The 19,975-nt window shown below is 45.9% G+C and overlaps 1 protein-coding gene across 1 annotated transcript; it reads right to left on the bottom strand.

Moving 5' to 3' along the window:
- Positions 1 to 11,039: 11,039 nt before the first annotated feature.
- LOC124224133 (caldesmon-like) lies at positions 11,040 to 13,415 on the bottom strand. Its single transcript, XM_046636550.1, has one exon. It carries the CDS (start codon positions 13,413 to 13,415, stop codon positions 11,040 to 11,042), a length of 2,376 nt encoding a protein of 791 aa, XP_046492506.1.
- Positions 13,416 to 19,975: the final 6,560 nt, after the last annotated feature.

The raw sequence follows: 19,975 nt of genomic DNA, 5'->3' as shown, positions 1-19,975 counted from the left end.
ATATCCGTTGCCCAACATCACCGAAATCCTTGACCAGTTAGGGAATGCCCGGTATTTTTCGGTATTCGATTTAGCATCGGGCTTTCATCAAATACAAATGGACGAGAAGGACGCTCCCAAAACCGCCTTCTCGACACCGCACGGGCATTATGAATTCACGCGTATGCCATTCGGGCTGAAGAATGCGCCAGCTACTTTCCAGAGACTAATGGACCAAGTGTTGTTAGGATCGCAGGGCATAGAGCTGTTCGTATACCTGGATGACATAGTAATATACGCGTCTACTTTAGAAGAACACGAGCGAAAAGTCACGCGATTAATGAGTAGATTGCGGAAGGCAAACCTAGCCTTACAACCAGACAAGTGTGAATTTCTCAGACACGAGGTTACTTACTTAGGACACGTGATCAGCGACGTAGGTGTGGAACCGGACCCAAAGAAAATCGAGTCCGTGAAAAAATTTCCAGTTCCCAAAAATGCTAAGAACATCAAGCAATTTTTAGGGCTAGCAGGTTATTACAGACGGTTCATACCGGGTTTTTCTAAGATCGCGAAACCGCTCACTAACCTTCTCAAAAAAGGGGAAAGCTTCGAATGGAAAGAACAACACCAATCAGCTTTTGAGTTTTTACGCGACAGGTTATGCGAGAAACCGATCCTGCAGTACCCAGATTTCGAGCGACCTTTCCTGGTCACAACGGACGCGTCCGGTTATGCAATCGGGGGTGTCCTGAGTCAGGGAGAAATTGGGAAAGATTTACCTATATCGTACGTATCACGGGTGTTAACATCAGCCGAAAAAAATTACTCTACGTTCGAGAAGGAACTTTTAGCAGTAGTTTGGTGCGTGAATTACTTTAGACCGTACCTCTACGGCAGAGAATTTACCGTAATATCTGACCAAAAAGCCTTGTCATGGTTTCATAAAAATAAAAGCCCATGTGCACGACTCATTAGGTGGAAGACCCTCCTAGCTGAGTTTCAGTGCACAATAAAATATAAGGAGGGGCGTGCGAATACGAACGCCGACGCCCTCTCCAGAAATCCGGTCGACGATACGGATCCAGCCCCGTTGGACCCCGAACTCGCGATCATACAGACACTAGAGTTAGATACGACAGACGAGACCGACACCACAAACGAAGACATTTTCGAGCTACCTCCGGTCACGACCGAAATGACAGGAGACCTATTTACAGTAGATGAAAATTTCTCGCTGGTGCATTGCGTAGCTGAGGACCTGCATATGGGAGCCGGCATCGCAGTGCAATTCCGGGAGAAATTTGGTAGACTTGACGAACTGAAACAACAGAACGCCAAGGTAGGTGAAGTGGCTCAGCTTCAGGTGGGCAGGCGGTTCGTTTATTATCTAATAACAAAAAAACGTAGCAACGATAAGCCTACGTTGAAAAATCTAGAAAAAGCCCTGATTCAACTCAGGCGCACGTGCAAAAGAAATGCAGACTATCGTCTCGCGATGCCCAGGATAGGTTGTGGTCTTGACAAACTGTCCTGGAAGACCGTAATAAAACTAATCAACAAGGTGTTCAAACAACCTTTCAAGATACATATATACGCTTTGCCTCCACCCAACGTTGAGACCACTGAGCCAACCTCGACAGACAATCGGGAAAGTTCACCTCTGGGACAGTTCGGAAACGAGCCGCCCCAATATCAAAGCACGGGTTTAGACCCTGTGACGTCCCAGACGCACTAGTCAACAAAAAAAACAATTCTTAACGTTGACGCACGCGGAGCGACACTGCAATAACGGAGCCCTGTTTTATTTGAGGGACCCGGGCCCCCGCTATGGATTATATTCGTCGTTTAGGATAATATGGGGTAACGTAAATGAGCGTCTTACCTTTAGTCGAGGTAGATGGTCTCTGGTTCGGAGTCCAGGTCGATAACTTCCGGCTCTTCTACCCAGTCGTATACGGTTGGTACAGGGAACAGCTTCCTCCTAATGTCGATTTGCTCGTATAACAGCCCCTCGCTGACTCTAGTAACCGTCTGTATAACTTCACGTTCTACCCCGTGAGTTGAGAACGGGTGGTCAACCTTGGGTTGGCTGGATGCGTGCGACGAGAAAGAGCCCGATTCTTCGTTAGAGCTAGGTTGTGTATAGATCGGAAGGATCTCAACTGGACCGTTGATACGTTTGATTCTGGCTTGTAATATAGCTTGCTTCTTAGCCCGTAGTCGTCGGCCTGCGCGATGTCTATTCTTACGACCGTGACGTTTACTGGACTTTGACATCTACCGATATAGAAAGGGGTAGGAGTTAATTAACTTGGAAAAGCTAGTTTTACAAGCTTAATTAAGTCAGCGTCTCCGCTAACAACCAATGTTAATGTGGGTAAAAGGGAATTACCTTGGATTATTCACTGACTCTAGTTTTAGGTTCAAGAAATGAGAACTCGATGAAATAAATCTTTGTGTTTGGTATATTGTTACAGATAATTCGAAAAAGGTACAATGTTTAATATTCTAGTCGCGTATATTAAGAGTTTACGTTAAACAGAGCGCTTAAGCTATAGCGAATGTATACTAGTTCTAAACGTGCAAGTCAACTGTGCGACTCGTAGAGATTTACAAGAAACTAGCGAATGCGTACAAGTTCTAAACGTGCAAGCTAACTGTGTAACTCGTAGAGATTTACAAGAACTCGACTGGTCTGCTTGAAGCGCGGATGAGAAGTGCTGTCCAGGGTGCGAAGCGTCGACCGTCTCAGCTCTCGAGTGTCCTGGTGCGCATGCGCGGGGCGATGGTGCGCGCGCCGCTGGCCTGCCTTGACGCGCTCGGTGTCACGTAGGCGCGCGTGACGTCAGAGCCTTGGAATGCGGCTCTTTGTTGGCGGAGTCCCGTTAGGTCCGACCTGTTGCTGCCTGCCTGCGTGCACGTGTTTGGGGCCTGACGTCATGCTGTGAGGGTTGTCTGGTTTATGGCCCTGTTGTAAACCGGTCCCTGGCTAAGTGCGGGTCTGGCTTTCATCCCTGTTTATGGCGGTCGAGTAGAACAGGTTTTTCCCGCTCGACCCTTGGCCTTTGTTCTGAGTTGGCGTCGGTCCGTCGGCCTGGGCTGGAATTGTTTGGCTCAGTTTCTCCTCGGGTATCGGATCGCCGTGTCGATGTTTCTTCTTAAGTGCTTCTCGGTACTTGGACGATTTATTGCTTCCGTCTGTTTATTGTACCGAGGTCCGGGGCTGTTTAGTCTAGAGCGTATCTTAACTATGCAAAATCTTATCTTTACTAGGATGAGCGCTCAGCGGGTGTTTATGTTAGGGTTCGCCTACGAACCTTCGTTTAAGTGCTTCGAGTCCCGCTGGCCGCTCTGGTTACAGTTATTTATTTATTCTAACAAATGTGGTTATTCCTAAGAAGTGCACGTGGTCGAGCGCTGGACGTGCGGAATGTCACGTAGGCCTGCTGAAGGCGTATTTCGGATGAAGGGATAAGGTTTCCCTTTTGCGCGTCGATGACGTGTACTCCTTTTATGTAATACATATATGAGTATGTTATATTTATGGGTAAGTTTATACGATTGTTTATTATATCGTTTATTTTATCATTCGTAATAAGACGGCATGATAATTATGAGTATGCATATATATGTGTACATTCCTAAATAGCGCGATGTGCGTGTATTTCTCATAGTGTAGTATATGATGAGCGGGCGAGCCAAGATGGCGGCCTCTTAGCACAACTGTGAATATGGCTTGCTGCCTGGTGCTTTCTGCCGGGTACGCCATGTTGCCTTGCTCTTTGTTTATAAGATATTATAATGTATTCCTATATTTTAGGTATAATACAAGTATGTGTTATGCTAATAGTAGTATACTCGAGGTAAGAGAGCAACAGTTTTAGTATGATAATAGGAAAAATATGTATATGGTAGACGTTCTTCCGGGGACGTCACACCCCCCTCCTTATTTGAAGGAAATAAGTTTTATTTCCGTAAAAGATCTTAGCGGCGTTCACTAAACCAAGTTAAGATCTTTTGCTCTCTGTTGTGCTCTTTCCTCGAGCTTCTTCAACTCTATGTCAGAATTCAAGTCTAGATTTTCTGGAAAGTGAATTGACTGTGACGGAACGTGGTAAATTATTTTATTCAGTGGTTCCGTCTGCTCCTGGGCGTCAGTCGTCATTGGTTGATCGGTCTTTTGTCCTCGTAGGTGCATTAACAGATGCGTCACCGAGTCCCACAGTGAGGCTATCAAGTGGTAACTGCACCCATATGCTGTGTGGAGCGTGTAACCATGTATGCATGTGTCGATTAAGAATTTCAGCAGTGCCCATACGGCCCAGATCCCCCATATTCCTCCGACGACACTCCCGAAGGTGGTGAATCCAGTAAATAGTCTTTTTGCCGTTGATTCTGCTATTCGCGTTAGAGTCTTTTCGTCTAACAAGTTATACATATTGATTGTTCCCGTCCCGATGGTCTCGCCTCGGGCGCCTCTGGATATGGTGTCGAGTAGTGCAGGTTTCTCTGCCGGAAACATGATGTGTTCCCGTAATTCTTGCAATTCCTCCTCAGTGTAAATTCCGCTTGATCCCAGGGGTCCAGGATTACTATATTTCCAATTCATGTTTGTCAAGGGCTTGAGTTTCTGCGGTACCTTGGCTTCGGATGCCCTAGGTGTGAACTTGTACCACGTCTCTTCTACCTTAAACATTGGCGGCACGACCTCGTTGCAGCTCCTCCTGGTTCCGGTCTTCACGAGAATCCTCGATTTGGGTCGCAGGAACATGCTCTCATTTTGGTGATTCACAGGAAGATCATTGTAACATTCTGCCGTCTTGCGGAATTCCACTTCTACTGGGATGCACTTCATGATATAGATTACTTCGCCGGCTATTGTTGCAAAATAGCCGGGGCCCTTCATTAGGTTAAAGGCAAAACTGTCAGGTGATAATTCAGCGAGATTTAATGCATTTTTCAGCACCTGTTGTTCTAATTTACATTTCTGCTCGATCACGTCCCTGTATAGGTTGGTGGTCTGCGTTCTGATGTGTTTTTCTACATAAATGAATTTTGAATTGATGTATGAAAAGATGTCGATGTTTGATACTGCTAATCTTGATCGTTGTTTGAAGACTTCCGTTGGACTGGTCTCAAAGATAAATAGACGGGGGTGCTCTGTGTTTATGATTTTATAGCCGCAAATGGTGGCTCTGGACCTTTCCATTAGCGCGAAGGTTGTGTCACCTGTCTGTAGCGAGTAAACGGTTGGAGAGTCCGTCGCGTTCGTTCGGTCTGCGTATCCCGTGTATAGTACGTCATATTTGTCAAATTTACATTCGTCGAGGGGCGTTGTTGTCCAGTAGGTATGGCCACCCTCATCGTCGATGCACTGCCCGTCTCCAAAAGGGCAGGTTGTTCCACTCTTCAGCAAAATTTGATTGTTGGAGATCTTGACGTTCGCCGTGTACGAGTAGACCGAAATCTTGATTACTGCCTGCACGACAGCGCTTTCCCACTGTCCATAACCGTCATTGTAATATTGCCCTTGGCAGGTACCGTCAGAGGTAAGGCTGCCGGCCAAGGTGGCGTCGCGTAGCGTCGTTACGTTTGTTGGGATCTCGACCAAATGCGTCTGTGACCCGAGGGTTAGCGTACCTGTGCGATGTAGCGTCTCGCATGCCTCCCTTGAGATTCTTGGAAGGTAAGCCTTTCTTCCTCCGTCGGTCACCGAGTTGTGTGAAAATTGTCCGCATCGATAAACTGTTCTGTCGATCTCCACTTTGCATTGTAAGACTTGCGCCTGTTTGTATTCCGTGAGTTGGAGCAATTGTATAAACGTTCGTTCGTTTTGTGTCTTGTCGTGTTCCAAATCACATTGGTCGATGTCTAGTAGATTTATAGTTGTTACGTTAAGGGCAGCTCCGCCACAGTCATACCCGATTAATGCATGGGCCCCCTTCAACCAACAAATGGTAGTGAGGAGTACGAGGACGGACCTCATGGCTGGGGTTTGCATTGACCCTGTAACGTATGTCATAATACCTATAAATTCTGACGTCTACTCTTAAATCTGCTTAGTGTACAAAATTATACGGCGTCTTTGAACATCTGACTGCCTACATAGTTAACAATTGGGCCGGAGACGGTGTACTTGGACACTTCGCCGTCCATGCCTTTACCCACGTACGTGTACGCTTCGTTTAGATCTGGGTGAAATAGCACTGATATGTGGGTTTCGTCCGGGCGGGCGAAAAACACATCTAATACTTGATCTACTATGCCTCTTTGGCTGCGAATTCTTTTATAATACGTTCTGTAGTCGCCTTCACCCAAATCTGTTATTTTTATCATTTCCCCAAGTAATGACTTGAAAGCTTCATTGGCCTTAAAATATAGTGTTATTGTAACCTTGTACATTATGATTTTAATGTTTGTGACTGGGTATGGTAGTGTCTGCGGCTTTTCAATGAAAACTACTTCGAGATGATCGTCTTCCTCATTAGCCGGGAGCTTCATTATATTATTGTGTTCTTACTTTCTAGTGATTCCTGTGGACAGAATAATAAAGGATAGGTGCGATTATGCCTTTGCCTTTTTCAGTTTGTCCAGGTGGACCACCCTAGTTCTATTTTCAACAAGAATTTTTACATTATTATTGGGAAGAACTTCTATTACTTCGTGCGGACCAGTATAATGGTCAGCGAATTTGTTCTTTCTGGGCTCCTTTAGGAGGAACACCAGATCTCCTGGTTTTAATTGTAGCAATTTGATTTTATTATCATAGTAACGTTTATACTTGTGTTTTGCTTGGGTTAAATTCTCTGCTGCGAGAGTCTGTATTTCATGGAGATTTTTACATAAATCTAACAAGTAGCCTTCGTACGTCCTATCTGATATGGTTTCTATTGCTGCGTAGCTCGAGGGCACTCTTGCCTCTCGGCCGAACACTAATTCGTACGGTGAAAACCTTGTGCTTTCATGAGTACTGGTATTATATGAAAACATTGCTAACTCTAGCCACTCGTCCCAGTCGTTCTTGTCCGTAACGAACTGTTTCAAATATTCTATTAGAACGTGGTGTGACCTTTCAATCGAACCATTTGACTGCGGGTGGAAAGCTGTGGTCCTGTTTTGTGTTATTCTAAATCGCTTTGTGATCGCCTTCATCAGTGAGCTAGTTAAATTGGCGCCCTGATCCGTGAGGATATGACGGGGTGCGCCGTAGATACAAATGAAGTTTTTTACTAAGCCATCAGCGATTGCCACCGAGTCGGTTTCTTTCAACGGGATTGCTAGCGAGTATTTGGTGAGGAGGTCTTGGATTGTTAAAATATGACTATTTCCTCGTTCTGTAATGGGCAGAGGGCCCACAACGTCCATGGAGATTTTCTCAAAGGCAGCGTCGGGAGTATCTGTTATTACCATTGGTTGCTTATGCTTTACTCGCGTGAGCTTCCTAGTGGCGCACTGCCAACACCTGCCTATATAATCTTGTACCTGGCGTTTCATATTCGGCCATGCGTACTTTTGCCTAATTCTACGGTAAGTTTTGGTCACGCCCTTGTGACCCCCTAGCGCAGATTCATGATTTTCTTGAATAATTCCGGCCCTAAGCTCCTCCGCCGGAGTTTGAATTAAGTCTTCGTAAATAGTCAGCGTGCAAGGACAATCGCTGAGTGCGATTTTTATCCTATTTAAAATTTCCTTCCACGAAATATTATCTATGAATGCTGTTCTGGCTAGTGCTATTTCTGCTAACTCTATTTCCATAATTACGTCTAACAGAGATGCCAGAGCTTCTTTAAATATTTCTCTGTCGAGGTGCCTTTTTGTTGATTCTTTGATTGGCAAACATATAATGTTTCTATTGTCCTTTTGCATTAGCCTAGCTCTTCCTAGTGCTAAATCCTCTAATTTTGGTATCTTGAATTTACTGAATAGATCGTGCGCTCCGCGGTCTATAGGTTCACCTTGCTGCGAGACGAAGCAGACCACGTTCCCTTTGTGAATTGACAAGTTTTCTTTACTCCTAGTGATCTTTAATTCGGGGTCTGCAGCGAGCTCGTAGGGCTGCGAACCTGGTTCTATGATTTCGTCGGAGTCGCTTACGTCGCTGTCGACGCATTCATGCTCGTTACTGTGCTCGGAACCTGAATCTGAGTCTTCGTCAGCATCGGTTGCTTGATTTTCTACAGGGGTGTCCTGGCCTATTACGTCAAAGGCTTTGTCCCTGTGATCTAAACTCGTCGACGCTTCCGGAAGGGAAATTCTACTGGTGTCCCCCCCTTTCTCCTGCTCCATCGTTTCGACTATGGGGTCTAAACCCGTGCTTTGATATTGGGGCGGCTCGTTTCCGAACTGTCCCAGAGGTGAACTTTCCCGATTGTCTGTCGAGGTTGGCTCAGTGGTCTCAACGTTGGGTGGAGGCAAAGCGTATATATGTATCTTGAAAGGTTGTTTGAACACCTTGTTGATTAGTTTTATTACGGTCTTCCAGGACAGTTTGTCAAGACCACAACCTATCCTGGGCATCGCGAGACGATAGTCTGCATTTCTTTTACACGTGCGCCTGAGTTGAATCAGGGCTTTTTCTAGATTTTTCAACGTAGGCTTATCGTTGCTACGTTTTTTTGTTATTAGATAATAAACGAACCGCCTGCCCACCTGAAGCTGAGCCACTTCACCTACCTTGGCGTTCTGTTGTTTCAGTTCGTCAAGTCTACCAAATTTCTCCCGGAATTGCACTGCGATGCCGGCTCCCATATGCAGGTCCTCAGCTACGCAATGCACCAGCGAGAAATTTTCATCTACTGTAAATAGGTCTCCTGTCATTTCGGTCGTGACCGGAGGTAGCTCGAAAATGTCTTCGTTTGTGGTGTCGGTCTCGTCTGTCGTATCTAACTCTAGTGTCTGTATGATCGCGAGTTCGGGGTCCAACGGGGCTGGATCCGTATCGTCGACCGGATTTCTGGAGAGGGCGTCGGCGTTCGTATTCGCACGCCCTTCCTTATATTTTATTGTGCACTGAAACTCAGCTAGGAGGGTCTTCCACCTAATGAGTCGTGCACATGGGCTTTTATTTTTATGAAACCATGACAAGGCTTTTTGGTCAGATATTACGGTAAATTCTCTGCCGTAGAGGTACGGTCTAAAGTAATTCACGCACCAAACTACTGCTAAAAGTTCCTTCTCGAACGTAGAGTAATTTTTTTCGGCTGATGTTAACACCCGTGATACGTACGATATAGGTAAGTCTTTCCCAATTTCTCCCTGGCTCAGGACACCCCCGATTGCATAACCGGACGCGTCCGTTGTGACCAGGAAAGGTCGCTCGAAATCTGGGTACTGCAGGATCGGTTTCTCGCATAACCTGTCGCGTAAAAACTCAAAAGCTGATTGGTGTTGTTCTTTCCATTCAAAGCTTTCCCCTTTTTTGAGAAGGTTCGTGAGCGGTTTCGCGATCTTAGAAAAACCCGGTATGAACCGTCTGTAATAACCTGCTAGCCCTAAAAATTGCTTGATGTTTTTAGCATTTTTGGGAACTGGAAATTTTTCCACGGACTCGATTTTCTTTGGGTCCGGTTCCACACCTACGTCGCTGATCACGTGTCCTAAGTAAGTAACTTCGTGTCTGAGAAATTCACACTTGTCTGGTTGTAAGGCTAGGTTTGCCTTCCGCAATCTACTCATTAATCGCGTGACTTTTCGCTCGTGTTCTTCTAAAGTAGACGCGTATATTACTATGTCATCCAGGTATACGAACAGCTCTATGCCCTGCGATCCTAACAACACTTGGTCCATTAGTCTCTGGAAAGTAGCTGGCGCATTCTTCAGCCCGAATGGCATACGCGTGAATTCATAATGCCCGTGCGGTGTCGAGAAGGCGGTTTTGGGAGCGTCCTTCTCGTCCATTTGTATTTGATGAAAGCCCGATGCTAAATCGAATACCGAAAAATACCGGGCATTCCCTAACTGGTCAAGGATTTCGGTGATGTTGGGCAACGGATATGCGTCACCTATCGTTTTTTCGTTCAATCTACGATAATCTATCACGATCCTCCATCTCTTATTTCCCTTCGAATCGGCCTTTTTCGGTACGATCCAAAGTGGCGAACTGTAAGGCGATACCGATGGCTTGATTACGCCATTCTGTTCCATTTCGGTCACCTGCCTAGCTATTTCGTCCTTGTGGACGGGCGGAAATCTGTATTGCTTAGTGTGCACCGGTAGGTCATCGGTGGTAGCTATTTTATGTTTCATGACACCTGTGCATCGGAGCTTGTCGTCCGGCAGATGAAAGACATCTGCGTTTTCTCGAACTATCCTGGCTACACTGTCTTTTTCCTCATCGTTAAGATGATCTAATCTCAATAATTTCGTAATAGTTTCGGAGCGTCTAGAGAGTTTCTCGTAGGAGTCAGTAACGTCTGTTATCGAACATTTGTTTATGGTAATGTGTTCGGTCTCCCCTAACGGTATTGCTTCGCTCGTATCCAGCAGTTCTACGGTGGGGACTGGTATAAGTTTGTCCTCCTCCGTGGTGTTTACCGCGCGGATCGTTGCCCTACCTCCGTCATCCTTAACAATAGCGTTCCCTATATAGACTCCCTTGCAACTGTCAAGAAGGGGTACATATCCTTCTTTGATACTATCTTCACTAATTTTAATAGGGAAGGCTATGTTCGTACGCTTGGGCACGAGGACGGTTTCTCTATCATTAAAATAAACGGATTTGTTCAGTACTTCGAGGCATTGGTCCGCGTAGTTAACATTGGCTTCGAACTGGGTAAGGAAAGCTGACCCTAGGATACCGTCACTTTTGATGGGAAAGGTATTCTCAACTACGTGAAAATCCGTTTTGAAACCAAACATTTCCAATTCCGTTGCTCCTAAACTATAGTGTGGTACATCTCCTATTCCTATAATAGTGATACGCCTCTTGGGGTTCACTTTACGAAAGTCCTTTACATTAGAGGCCTTTACGATATTGGCCTCCGCTCCCGTATCTATCATGAAGTCAATTGCGGTTTTCGTATCTTTGGAATCTAAATTTACTGTAGGTATTTTTCCTTTTAAGTAGAGGCAGATGGACCTGTTTCCACCCCCTCTGTCTCTATGGCATTGGCCCTTGTTACTCGGGGGCTGCCAGTGTTCCCCGAGGGCCCTGCTCCGTTTCCCGAGTTGTTTCGGCTAATTGTTTCATGGTATCTACGTTTACGGCATTCGTTGTATGAATGTCCTATGCTCTTGCAGTAGCTACATTCGACTACGTTGGTATTTCGCGCTGTCGACTGTTGACTCGACGGCGGTTTGTTCTTGTAACAATTTGCTGTGCTGTGGGTCGACCGCCCGCACAGCGTACACGATTCTCTATTTTCCACGGGTCTGCTTACCGCGGGTCTCCTAATCGCTCGGCACTGATCGGTTAGGTGATTACTACGGCCGCAATGTTTACACGGCTCTGCGTTATTACTCTCGGCCCTGCTCGCGCCGCGGCTCCTAGCCCGATCTCTATCTAATTCTAATGCCTTGCTGGCATCTATAGCCCTTTCGTAGGCTGTCTTCAGGTTGGAGTAACCTTTGATCAATACTGCATTCCGGCAGTCGCTCGGTAGTCCGCCGACAAATGCCTCGCAGACCTCCTCATCTAACCTGATTATCTCTGCATTGGTTAGCTCGCGGTTCTTCCTTCGTTCCGCTTCTATTAATCCCGTTTTTATGTCGCGGGTTCTCCCTATGTAATCTAGCACGTGTTCATCAGCGTATTTATACAGCTGACCAAGCTCTCCACGGTAATGATTCGCGGATCTAATGGGCGCGAACACTTCCGTGAGTTTGTCCAAGAGTCCTTGCAGGGTTGCAAAACTCTCGTCTTCGATTACTGCGTATGCTCGATCGGCGAGCTTGCTTCTGATGAGGCGCGTGAGGTACCCCTCCAAGCTGGGTGTTACCATCTCGAGTGCCCTCTTGCACGCCCGATTAAACTGCATTACGGTGATGTTTTTCCCGTCAAATTTTGGGACTACCGCTAACGCGTCTTTAACCGATATGGATTGCTCCGCTAACGGCAGAGTAGGAGGAACGGGTGCCTGTACGGTGTTAACGACTTGAGTAACTTGGGGGCGGGTGATTCCCGAGATCTTATCCTTCAGGGCCTGCTCCCTTTTCTTTAACTGTTCCTCGCGCTCAGCTAATTTCCTCCTTCTCTCCCGGTACGGATCTGCTAACGCGGCCTGGTACGCGAGTTCTTGCTCCTGCAATTCTAATTCGCGCTCCCAAATCTCTTGCTCGCGTAATTGTATTTCCAAGTCCTTATCGAGGACTAATTCTTCCGGCACGCCTGGCTCACCTAATTCTTGAGGTCCCAGGTCCGGACCTGCTATTCCTCCGCGTAGATTTTTGAGTTTCTCGCGGTTCTCCTTTTGAATGCGTCTGATCAACGCTTCTCTAGCTAACGCTTCCGCTTCTAAATTCAAATCTTCATCGTCAGTTGGGACGGAAACCACTGACTTTATTGAAATGTGATCATTTTCTGAATTGAGGGCGTTTCTACCAATCGCTCCTCTGCTGAGTGGATCAGGGCGGTAACTGTCCACAGGGTTAGGTTTTTGAGGCGCCACAGATTTTCTTAAGTCGCCTTTCTTTCTTTCTGCCTTCTTTTTGAAGTGCAGAATTTCTGCTTCTAACCTTAATTCATCCTTACTCCGCGTACACACTGGACCGGGTTCCTTAAATGTAGCGTCTGTGGCTAATTCTATGCTTTGGGTAACTGCCCTATCTGTGCCGCGTGAATTTTGCGCTACGAGAAGTTGTACTTCCCGATCTATTTCTGCCTTCCTACGGAGGAGTTCGGACAGCTGTGTGTCCTCTACAGGACCTAACCGCGGTTCATCCATTTTCGAACGGCCCGTCGCTTCGTTAGTGTCCCTAATTTTAACGTCTGTCACGCTCGCGGAGAGCTGTGCAGGATTTTTAGAATCGTCTACCTTGCTCGTTTTGAACTGCGTAGGATATTTGATTTCTTCTACTATGCCTTTTGTTGGCTGTGTAGGATGTGGTACGTCTTGCGCGGGGCCCTCGGTCGGGTTGTGCCGCTGCGTTTTTGTATTTGCGTTCGCGATTTCTTTCGCCTCGAGCTCGGCGAGCCTGGCAAGTTTCTTTTGAACTTCTTCGGATAACCCCGCGTCTTTACTCGATTCAATCGCGCGCTGTTTTTTCTCTAATTCAGCTTCTTGTTGTCTGAATTGTTCGCTAAGATGTTTTGACTTCTTATCTATTTCTGCTTGACGTTCCTCTAACGCTTCTTTTTCTTTTTGGAGCCTCTTTTCCTTATTGGAAACCTCCTGTTTTATGAATTCTATATCGGTCTCCGTATATTTAAGTTGTAAGCTATCATCTACTGATGCGCCGCTTTCCTTTTTGCTACCTGTTCTAGTTTCGATAGGCATATTGGTTTCGCGTGTGAATCTTTATCCTATTTATAGAAATAATCTCAAGCGTGTGGAGTCCCCGTGTGATTCGCTTTTATTGTATTTGTCGAGCGTTATTTCGCGATTCCGTCCGTAGTTTGTGCGTTCGTCCCGATCGCGTTCTTTGCGGCTGAGGTGAGTTTTCTTGCTACTCCCGTTACGCGTGTGTTGCGAAGTTCGGTTCACTGTCTTTGCTACTTTCGCGGATCTCGTCTTTAATAACTCGCACCGATTATTTTTAGTTGAATTCGGATTTTAACAAAATCAATTTTTAAACGAATCCCACCGCTGCCACCAGAAATTTTATTGCCTGTGACGTCCCAGACGCACTAGTCAACAAAAAAAACAATTCTTAACGTTGACGCACGCGGAGCGACACTGCAATAACGGAGCCCTGTTTTATTTGAGGGACCCGGGCCCCCGCTATGGATTATATTCGTCGTTTAGGATAATATGGGGTAACGTAAATGAGCGTCTTACCTTTAGTCGAGGTAGATGGTCTCTGGTTCGGAGTCCAGGTCGATAACTTCCGGCTCTTCTACCCAGTCGTATACGGTTGGTACAGGGAACAGCTTCCTCCTAATGTCGATTTGCTCGTATAACAGCCCCTCGCTGACTCTAGTAACCGTCTGTATAACTTCACGTTCTACCCCGTGAGTTGAGAACGGGTGGTCAACCTTGGGTTGGCTGGATGCGTGCGACGAGAAAGAGCCCGATTCTTCGTTAGAGCTAGGTTGTGTATAGATCGGAAGGATCTCAACTGGACCGTTGATACGTTTGATTCTGGCTTGTAATATAGCTTGCTTCTTAGCCCGTAGTCGTCGGCCTGCGCGATGTCTATTCTTACGACCGTGACGTTTACTGGACTTTGACATCTACCGATATAGAAAGGGGTAGGAGTTAATTAACTTGGAAAAGCTAGTTTTACAAGCTTAATTAAGTCAGCGTCTCCGCTAACAACCAATGTTAATGTGGGTAAAAGGGAATTACCTTGGATTATTCACTGACTCTAGTTTTAGGTTCAAGAAATGAGAACTCGATGAAATAAATCTTTGTGTTTGGTATATTGTTACAGATAATTCGAAAAAGGTACAATGTTTAATATTCTAGTCGCGTATATTAAGAGTTTACGTTAAACAGAGCGCTTAAGCTATAGCGAATGTATACTAGTTCTAAACGTGCAAGTCAACTGTGCGACTCGTAGAGATTTACAAGAAACTAGCGAATGCGTACAAGTTCTAAACGTGCAAGCTAACTGTGTAACTCGTAGAGATTTACAAGAACTCGACTGGTCTGCTTGAAGCGCGGATGAGAAGTGCTGTCCAGGGTGCGAAGCGTCGACCGTCTCAGCTCTCGAGTGTCCTGGTGCGCATGCGCGGGGCGATGGTGCGCGCGCCGCTGGCCTGCCTTGACGCGCTCGGTGTCACGTAGGCGCGCGTGACGTCAGAGCCTTGGAATGCGGCTCTTTGTTGGCGGAGTCCCGTTAGGTCCGACCTGTTGCTGCCTGCCTGCGTGCACGTGTTTGGGGCCTGACGTCATGCTGTGAGGGTTGTCTGGTTTATGGCCCTGTTGTAAACCGGTCCCTGGCTAAGTGCGGGTCTGGCTTTCATCCCTGTTTATGGCGGTCGAGTAGAACAGGTTTTTCCCGCTCGACCCTTGGCCTTTGTTCTGAGTTGGCGTCGGTCCGTCGGCCTGGGCTGGAATTGTTTGGCTCAGTTTCTCCTCGGGTATCGGATCGCCGTGTCGATGTTTCTTCTTAAGTGCTTCTCGGTACTTGGACGATTTATTGCTTCCGTCTGTTTATTGTACCGAGGTCCGGGGCTGTTTAGTCTAGAGCGTATCTTAACTATGCAAAATCTTATCTTTACTAGGATGAGCGCTCAGCGGGTGTTTATGTTAGGGTTCGCCTACGAACCTTCGTTTAAGTGCTTCGAGTCCCGCTGGCCGCTCTGGTTACAGTTATTTATTTATTCTAACAAATGTGGTTATTCCTAAGAAGTGCACGTGGTCGAGCGCTGGACGTGCGGAATGTCACGTAGGCCTGCTGAAGGCGTATTTCGGATGAAGGGATAAGGTTTCCCTTTTGCGCGTCGATGACGTGTACTCCTTTTATGTAATACATATATGAGTATGTTATATTTATGGGTAAGTTTATACGATTGTTTATTATATCGTTTATTTTATCATTCGTAATAAGACGGCATGATAATTATGAGTATGCATATATATGTGTACATTCCTAAATAGCGCGATGTGCGTGTATTTCTCATAGTGTAGTATATGATGAGCGGGCGAGCCAAGATGGCGGCCTCTTAGCACAACTGTGAATATGGCTTGCTGCCTGGTGCTTTCTGCCGGGTACGCCATGTTGCCTTGCTCTTTGTTTATAAGATATTATAATGTATTCCTATATTTTAGGTATAATACAAGTATGTGTTATGCTAATAGTAGTATACTCGAGGTAAGAGAGCAACAGTTTTAGTATGATAATAGGAAAAATATGTATATGGTAGACGTTCTTCCGGGGACGTCACAACCCTATAGTCGAAACGATGGAGCAGGAGAAAGGGGGGGACACCAGTAGAATTTCCCTTCCGGAAGCGTCGACGAGTTTAGATCACAGGGACAAAGCCTTTGACGTAATAGGCCAGGACACCCCTGTAGAAAATCAAGCAACCGATGCTGATGAAGACTCAGATTCAGGTTCCGAGCACGGTAACGAGCATGAATGCGTCGACAGCGACGTAAGCGACTCCGACGAAATCATAGAACCAGGTTCGCAGCCCTACGAGCTCGCTGCAGACCCCGAATTAAAGATCACTAGGAGTAAGGAGAACTTATCAATTCATAAAGGGAACATGGTCTGTTTCGTCTCGCAGCAGGGTGAACCTATAGACCGCGGAGCGCACGATCTATTCAGTAAATTCAAGATACCAAAATTAGAGGACTTAGCACTAGGAAGAGCTAGGCTAATGCAAAAGGACAATAGAAACATTATATGTTTGCCAATCAAAGAATCAACAAAAAGACACCTCGACAGAGAAATATTTAAAGAAGCTCTGGCATCTCTGTTAGACGTAATTATGGAAATAGAGTTAGCAGAAATAGCACTAGCCAGAACAGCATTCATAGATAATATTTCGTGGAAGGAAATTTTAAATAGGATAAAAATCGCACTCAGCGATTGTCCTTGCACGCTGACTATTTACGAAGACTTGATTCAAACTCCGGCGGAGGAGCTTAGGGCCGGAATTATTCAAGAAAATCATGAATCTGCGCTAGGGGGTCACAAGGGGGTGACCAAAACTTACCGTAGAATTAGACAAAAGTACGCATGGCCGAATATGAAACGCCAGGTACAAGATTATATAGGCAGGTGTTGGCAGTGCGCCACTAGGAAGCTCACGCGAGTAAAGCATAAGCAACCAATGGTAATAACAGATACTCCTGACGCCGCCTTTGAAAAAATCTCCATGGACGTTGTGGGCCCTCTGCCCATTACAGAACGAGGAAATAGTCATATTTTAACAATCCAAGACCTCCTCACCAAATACTCGCTAGCAATCCCGTTGAAAGAAACCGACTCGGTGGCAATCGCTGATGGCTTGGTAAAAAACTTCATTTGTATTTACGGCGCACCCCGTCATATCCTCACGGATCAGGGCGCCAATTTAACTAGCTCACTGATGAAGGCGATCACAAAGCGATTTAGAATAACACAAAACAGGACCACAGCTTTCCACCCGCAGTCAAATGGCTCGATTGAAAGGTCACACCACGTTCTAATAGAATATTTGAAGCAGTTCGTTACGGATAAGAACGACTGGGACGAGTGGCTAGAGTTAGCAATGTTTTCATATAATACCAGTACTCATGAAAGCACAAGGTTTTCACCGTACGAATTAGTGTTCGGCCGAGAGGCAAGAGTGCCCTCGAGCTACGCAGCAATAGAAACCATATCAGATAGGACGTACGAAGGCTACTTGTTAGATTTATGTAAAAATCTCCATGAAATACAGACTCTCGCAGCAGAGAATTTAACTCAAGCAAAACACAAGTATAAACGTTACTATGATAATAAAATCAAATTGCTACAATTAAAACCAGGAGATCTGGTGTTCCTCCTAAAGGAGCCCAGAAAGAACAAATTCGCTGACCATTATACTGGTCCGCACGAAGTAATAGAAGTTCTTCCCAGTAATAATGTAAAAATTCTTGTTGAAAATAGAACTAGGGTGGTCCACCTGGACAAACTGAAAAAGGCAAAGGCATAATCGCACCTATCCTTTATTATTCTGTCCACAGGAATCACTAGAAAGTAAGAACACAATAATATAATGAAGCTCCCGGCTAATGAGGAAGACGATCATCTCGAAGTAGTTTTCATTGAAAAGCCGCAGACACTACCATACCCAGTCACAAACATTAAAATCATAATGTACAAGGTTACAATAACACTATATTTTAAGGCCAATGAAGCTTTCAAGTCATTACTTAGGGAAATGATAAAAATAACAGATTTGGGTGAAGGCGACTACAGAACGTATTATAAAAGAATTCGCAGCCAAAGAGGCATAGTAGATCAAGTATTAGATGTGTTTTTCGCCCGCCCGGACGAAACCCACATATCAGTGCTATTTCACCCAGACCTGAACGAAGCGTACACATACGTAGGTAAAGGCATGGACGGCGAAGTGTCCAAGTACACCGTCTCCGGCCCAATTGTTAACTATGTAGGCAGTCAGATGTTCAAAGACGCCGTATAATTTTGTACACTAAGCAGATTTAAGAGTAGACGTCAGAATTTATAGGTATTATGACATACGTTACAGGGTCAATGCAAACCCCAGCCATGAGGTCCGTCCTCATACTCCTCACTACCATTTGTTGGTTGAAGGGGGCCCATGCATTAATCGGGTATGACTGTGGCGGAGCTGCCCTTAACGTAACAACTATAAATCTACTAGACATCGACCAATGTGATTTGGAACACGACAAGACACAAAACGAACGAACGTTTATACAATTGCTCCAACTCACGGAATACAAACAGGCGCAAGTCTTACAATGCAAAGTGGAGATCGACAGAACAGTTTACCGATGCGGACAATTTTCACACAACTCGGTGACCGACGGTGGAAGAAAGGCTTACCTTCCAAGAATCTCAAGGGAAGCGTGCGAGACGCTACATCGCACAGGTACGCTAACCCTCGGGTCACAGACGCATTTGGTCGAGATCCCAACAAACGTAACGACGCTACGCGACGCCACCTTGGCCGGCAGCCTTACCTCTGACGGAACCTGCCAAGGGCAATATTACAATGACGGTTATGGACAGTGGGAAAGCGCTGTCGTGCAGGCAGTAATCAAGATTTCGGTCTACTCGTACACGGCGAACGTCAAGATCTCCAACAATCAAATTTTGCTGAAGAGTGGAACAACCTGCCCTTTTGGAGACGGGCAGTGCATCGACGATGAGGGTGGCCATACCTACTGGACAACAACGCCCCTCGACGAATGTAAATTTGACAAATATGACGTACTATACACGGGATACGCAGACCGAACGAACGCGACGGACTCTCCAACCGTTTACTCGCTACAGACGGGTGACACAACCTTCGCGCTAATGGAAAGGTCCAGAGCCACCATTTGCGGCTATAAAATCATAAACACAGAGCACCCCCGTCTATTTATCTTTGAGACCAATCCAACGGAAGTCTTCAAACAACGATCAAGATTAGCAGTATCAAACATCGACATCTTTTCATACATCAATTCAAAATTCATTTATGTAGAAAAACACATCAGAACGCAGACCACCAACTTATACAGGGACGTGATCGAGCAGAAATGTAAATTAGAACAACAGGTGCTGAAAAATGCATTAAATCTCGCTGAATTATCACCTGACAGTTTTGCCTTTAACCTAATGAAGGGCCCCGGCTATTTTGCAACAATAGCCGGCGAAGTAATCTATATTATGAAATGCATCCCAGTAGAAGTGGAATTCCGCAAGACGGCAGAATGTTACAATGATCTTCCTGTGAATCACCAAAATGAGAGCATGTTCCTGCGACCCAAATCGAGGATTCTCGTGAAGACCGGAACCAGGAGGAGCTGCAACGAGGTCGTGCCGCCAATGTTTAAGGTAGAAGAGACGTGGTACAAGTTCACACCTAGGGCATCCGAAGCCAAGGTACCGCAGAAACTCAAGCCCTTGACAAACATGAATTGGAAATATAGTAATCCTGGACCCCTGGGATCAAGCGGAATTTACACTGAGGAGGAATTGCAAGAATTACGGGAACACATCATGTTTCCAGCAGAAAAACCTGCACTACTCGACACCATATCCAGAGGCGCCCGAGGCGAGACCATCGGGACGGGAACAATCAATATGTATAACTTGTTAGACGAAAAGACTCTAACGCGAATAGCAGAATCAACGGCAAAAAGACTATTTACTGGATTCACCACCTTCGGGAGTGTTGTCGGAGGAATATGGGGGATCTGGGCCGTGTGGGCACTGCTGAAAT

The sequence above is a fragment of the Neodiprion pinetum genome, unplaced genomic scaffold (assembly GCF_021155775.2).
Source record: "Neodiprion pinetum isolate iyNeoPine1 unplaced genomic scaffold, iyNeoPine1.2 ptg000101l, whole genome shotgun sequence".
Lineage (NCBI taxonomy): Eukaryota > Metazoa > Arthropoda > Insecta > Hymenoptera > Diprionidae > Neodiprion > Neodiprion pinetum.
This window is presented reverse-complemented; position numbering and strand designations above follow the sequence as displayed.

Bases quoted from the DNA above. Each gene is read 5' to 3' on its own strand.
- LOC124224133 (XM_046636550.1), bottom strand. From the start codon at position 13,415: ATGCCTATCGAAACTAGAACAGGTAGCAAAAAGGAAAGCGGCGCATCA.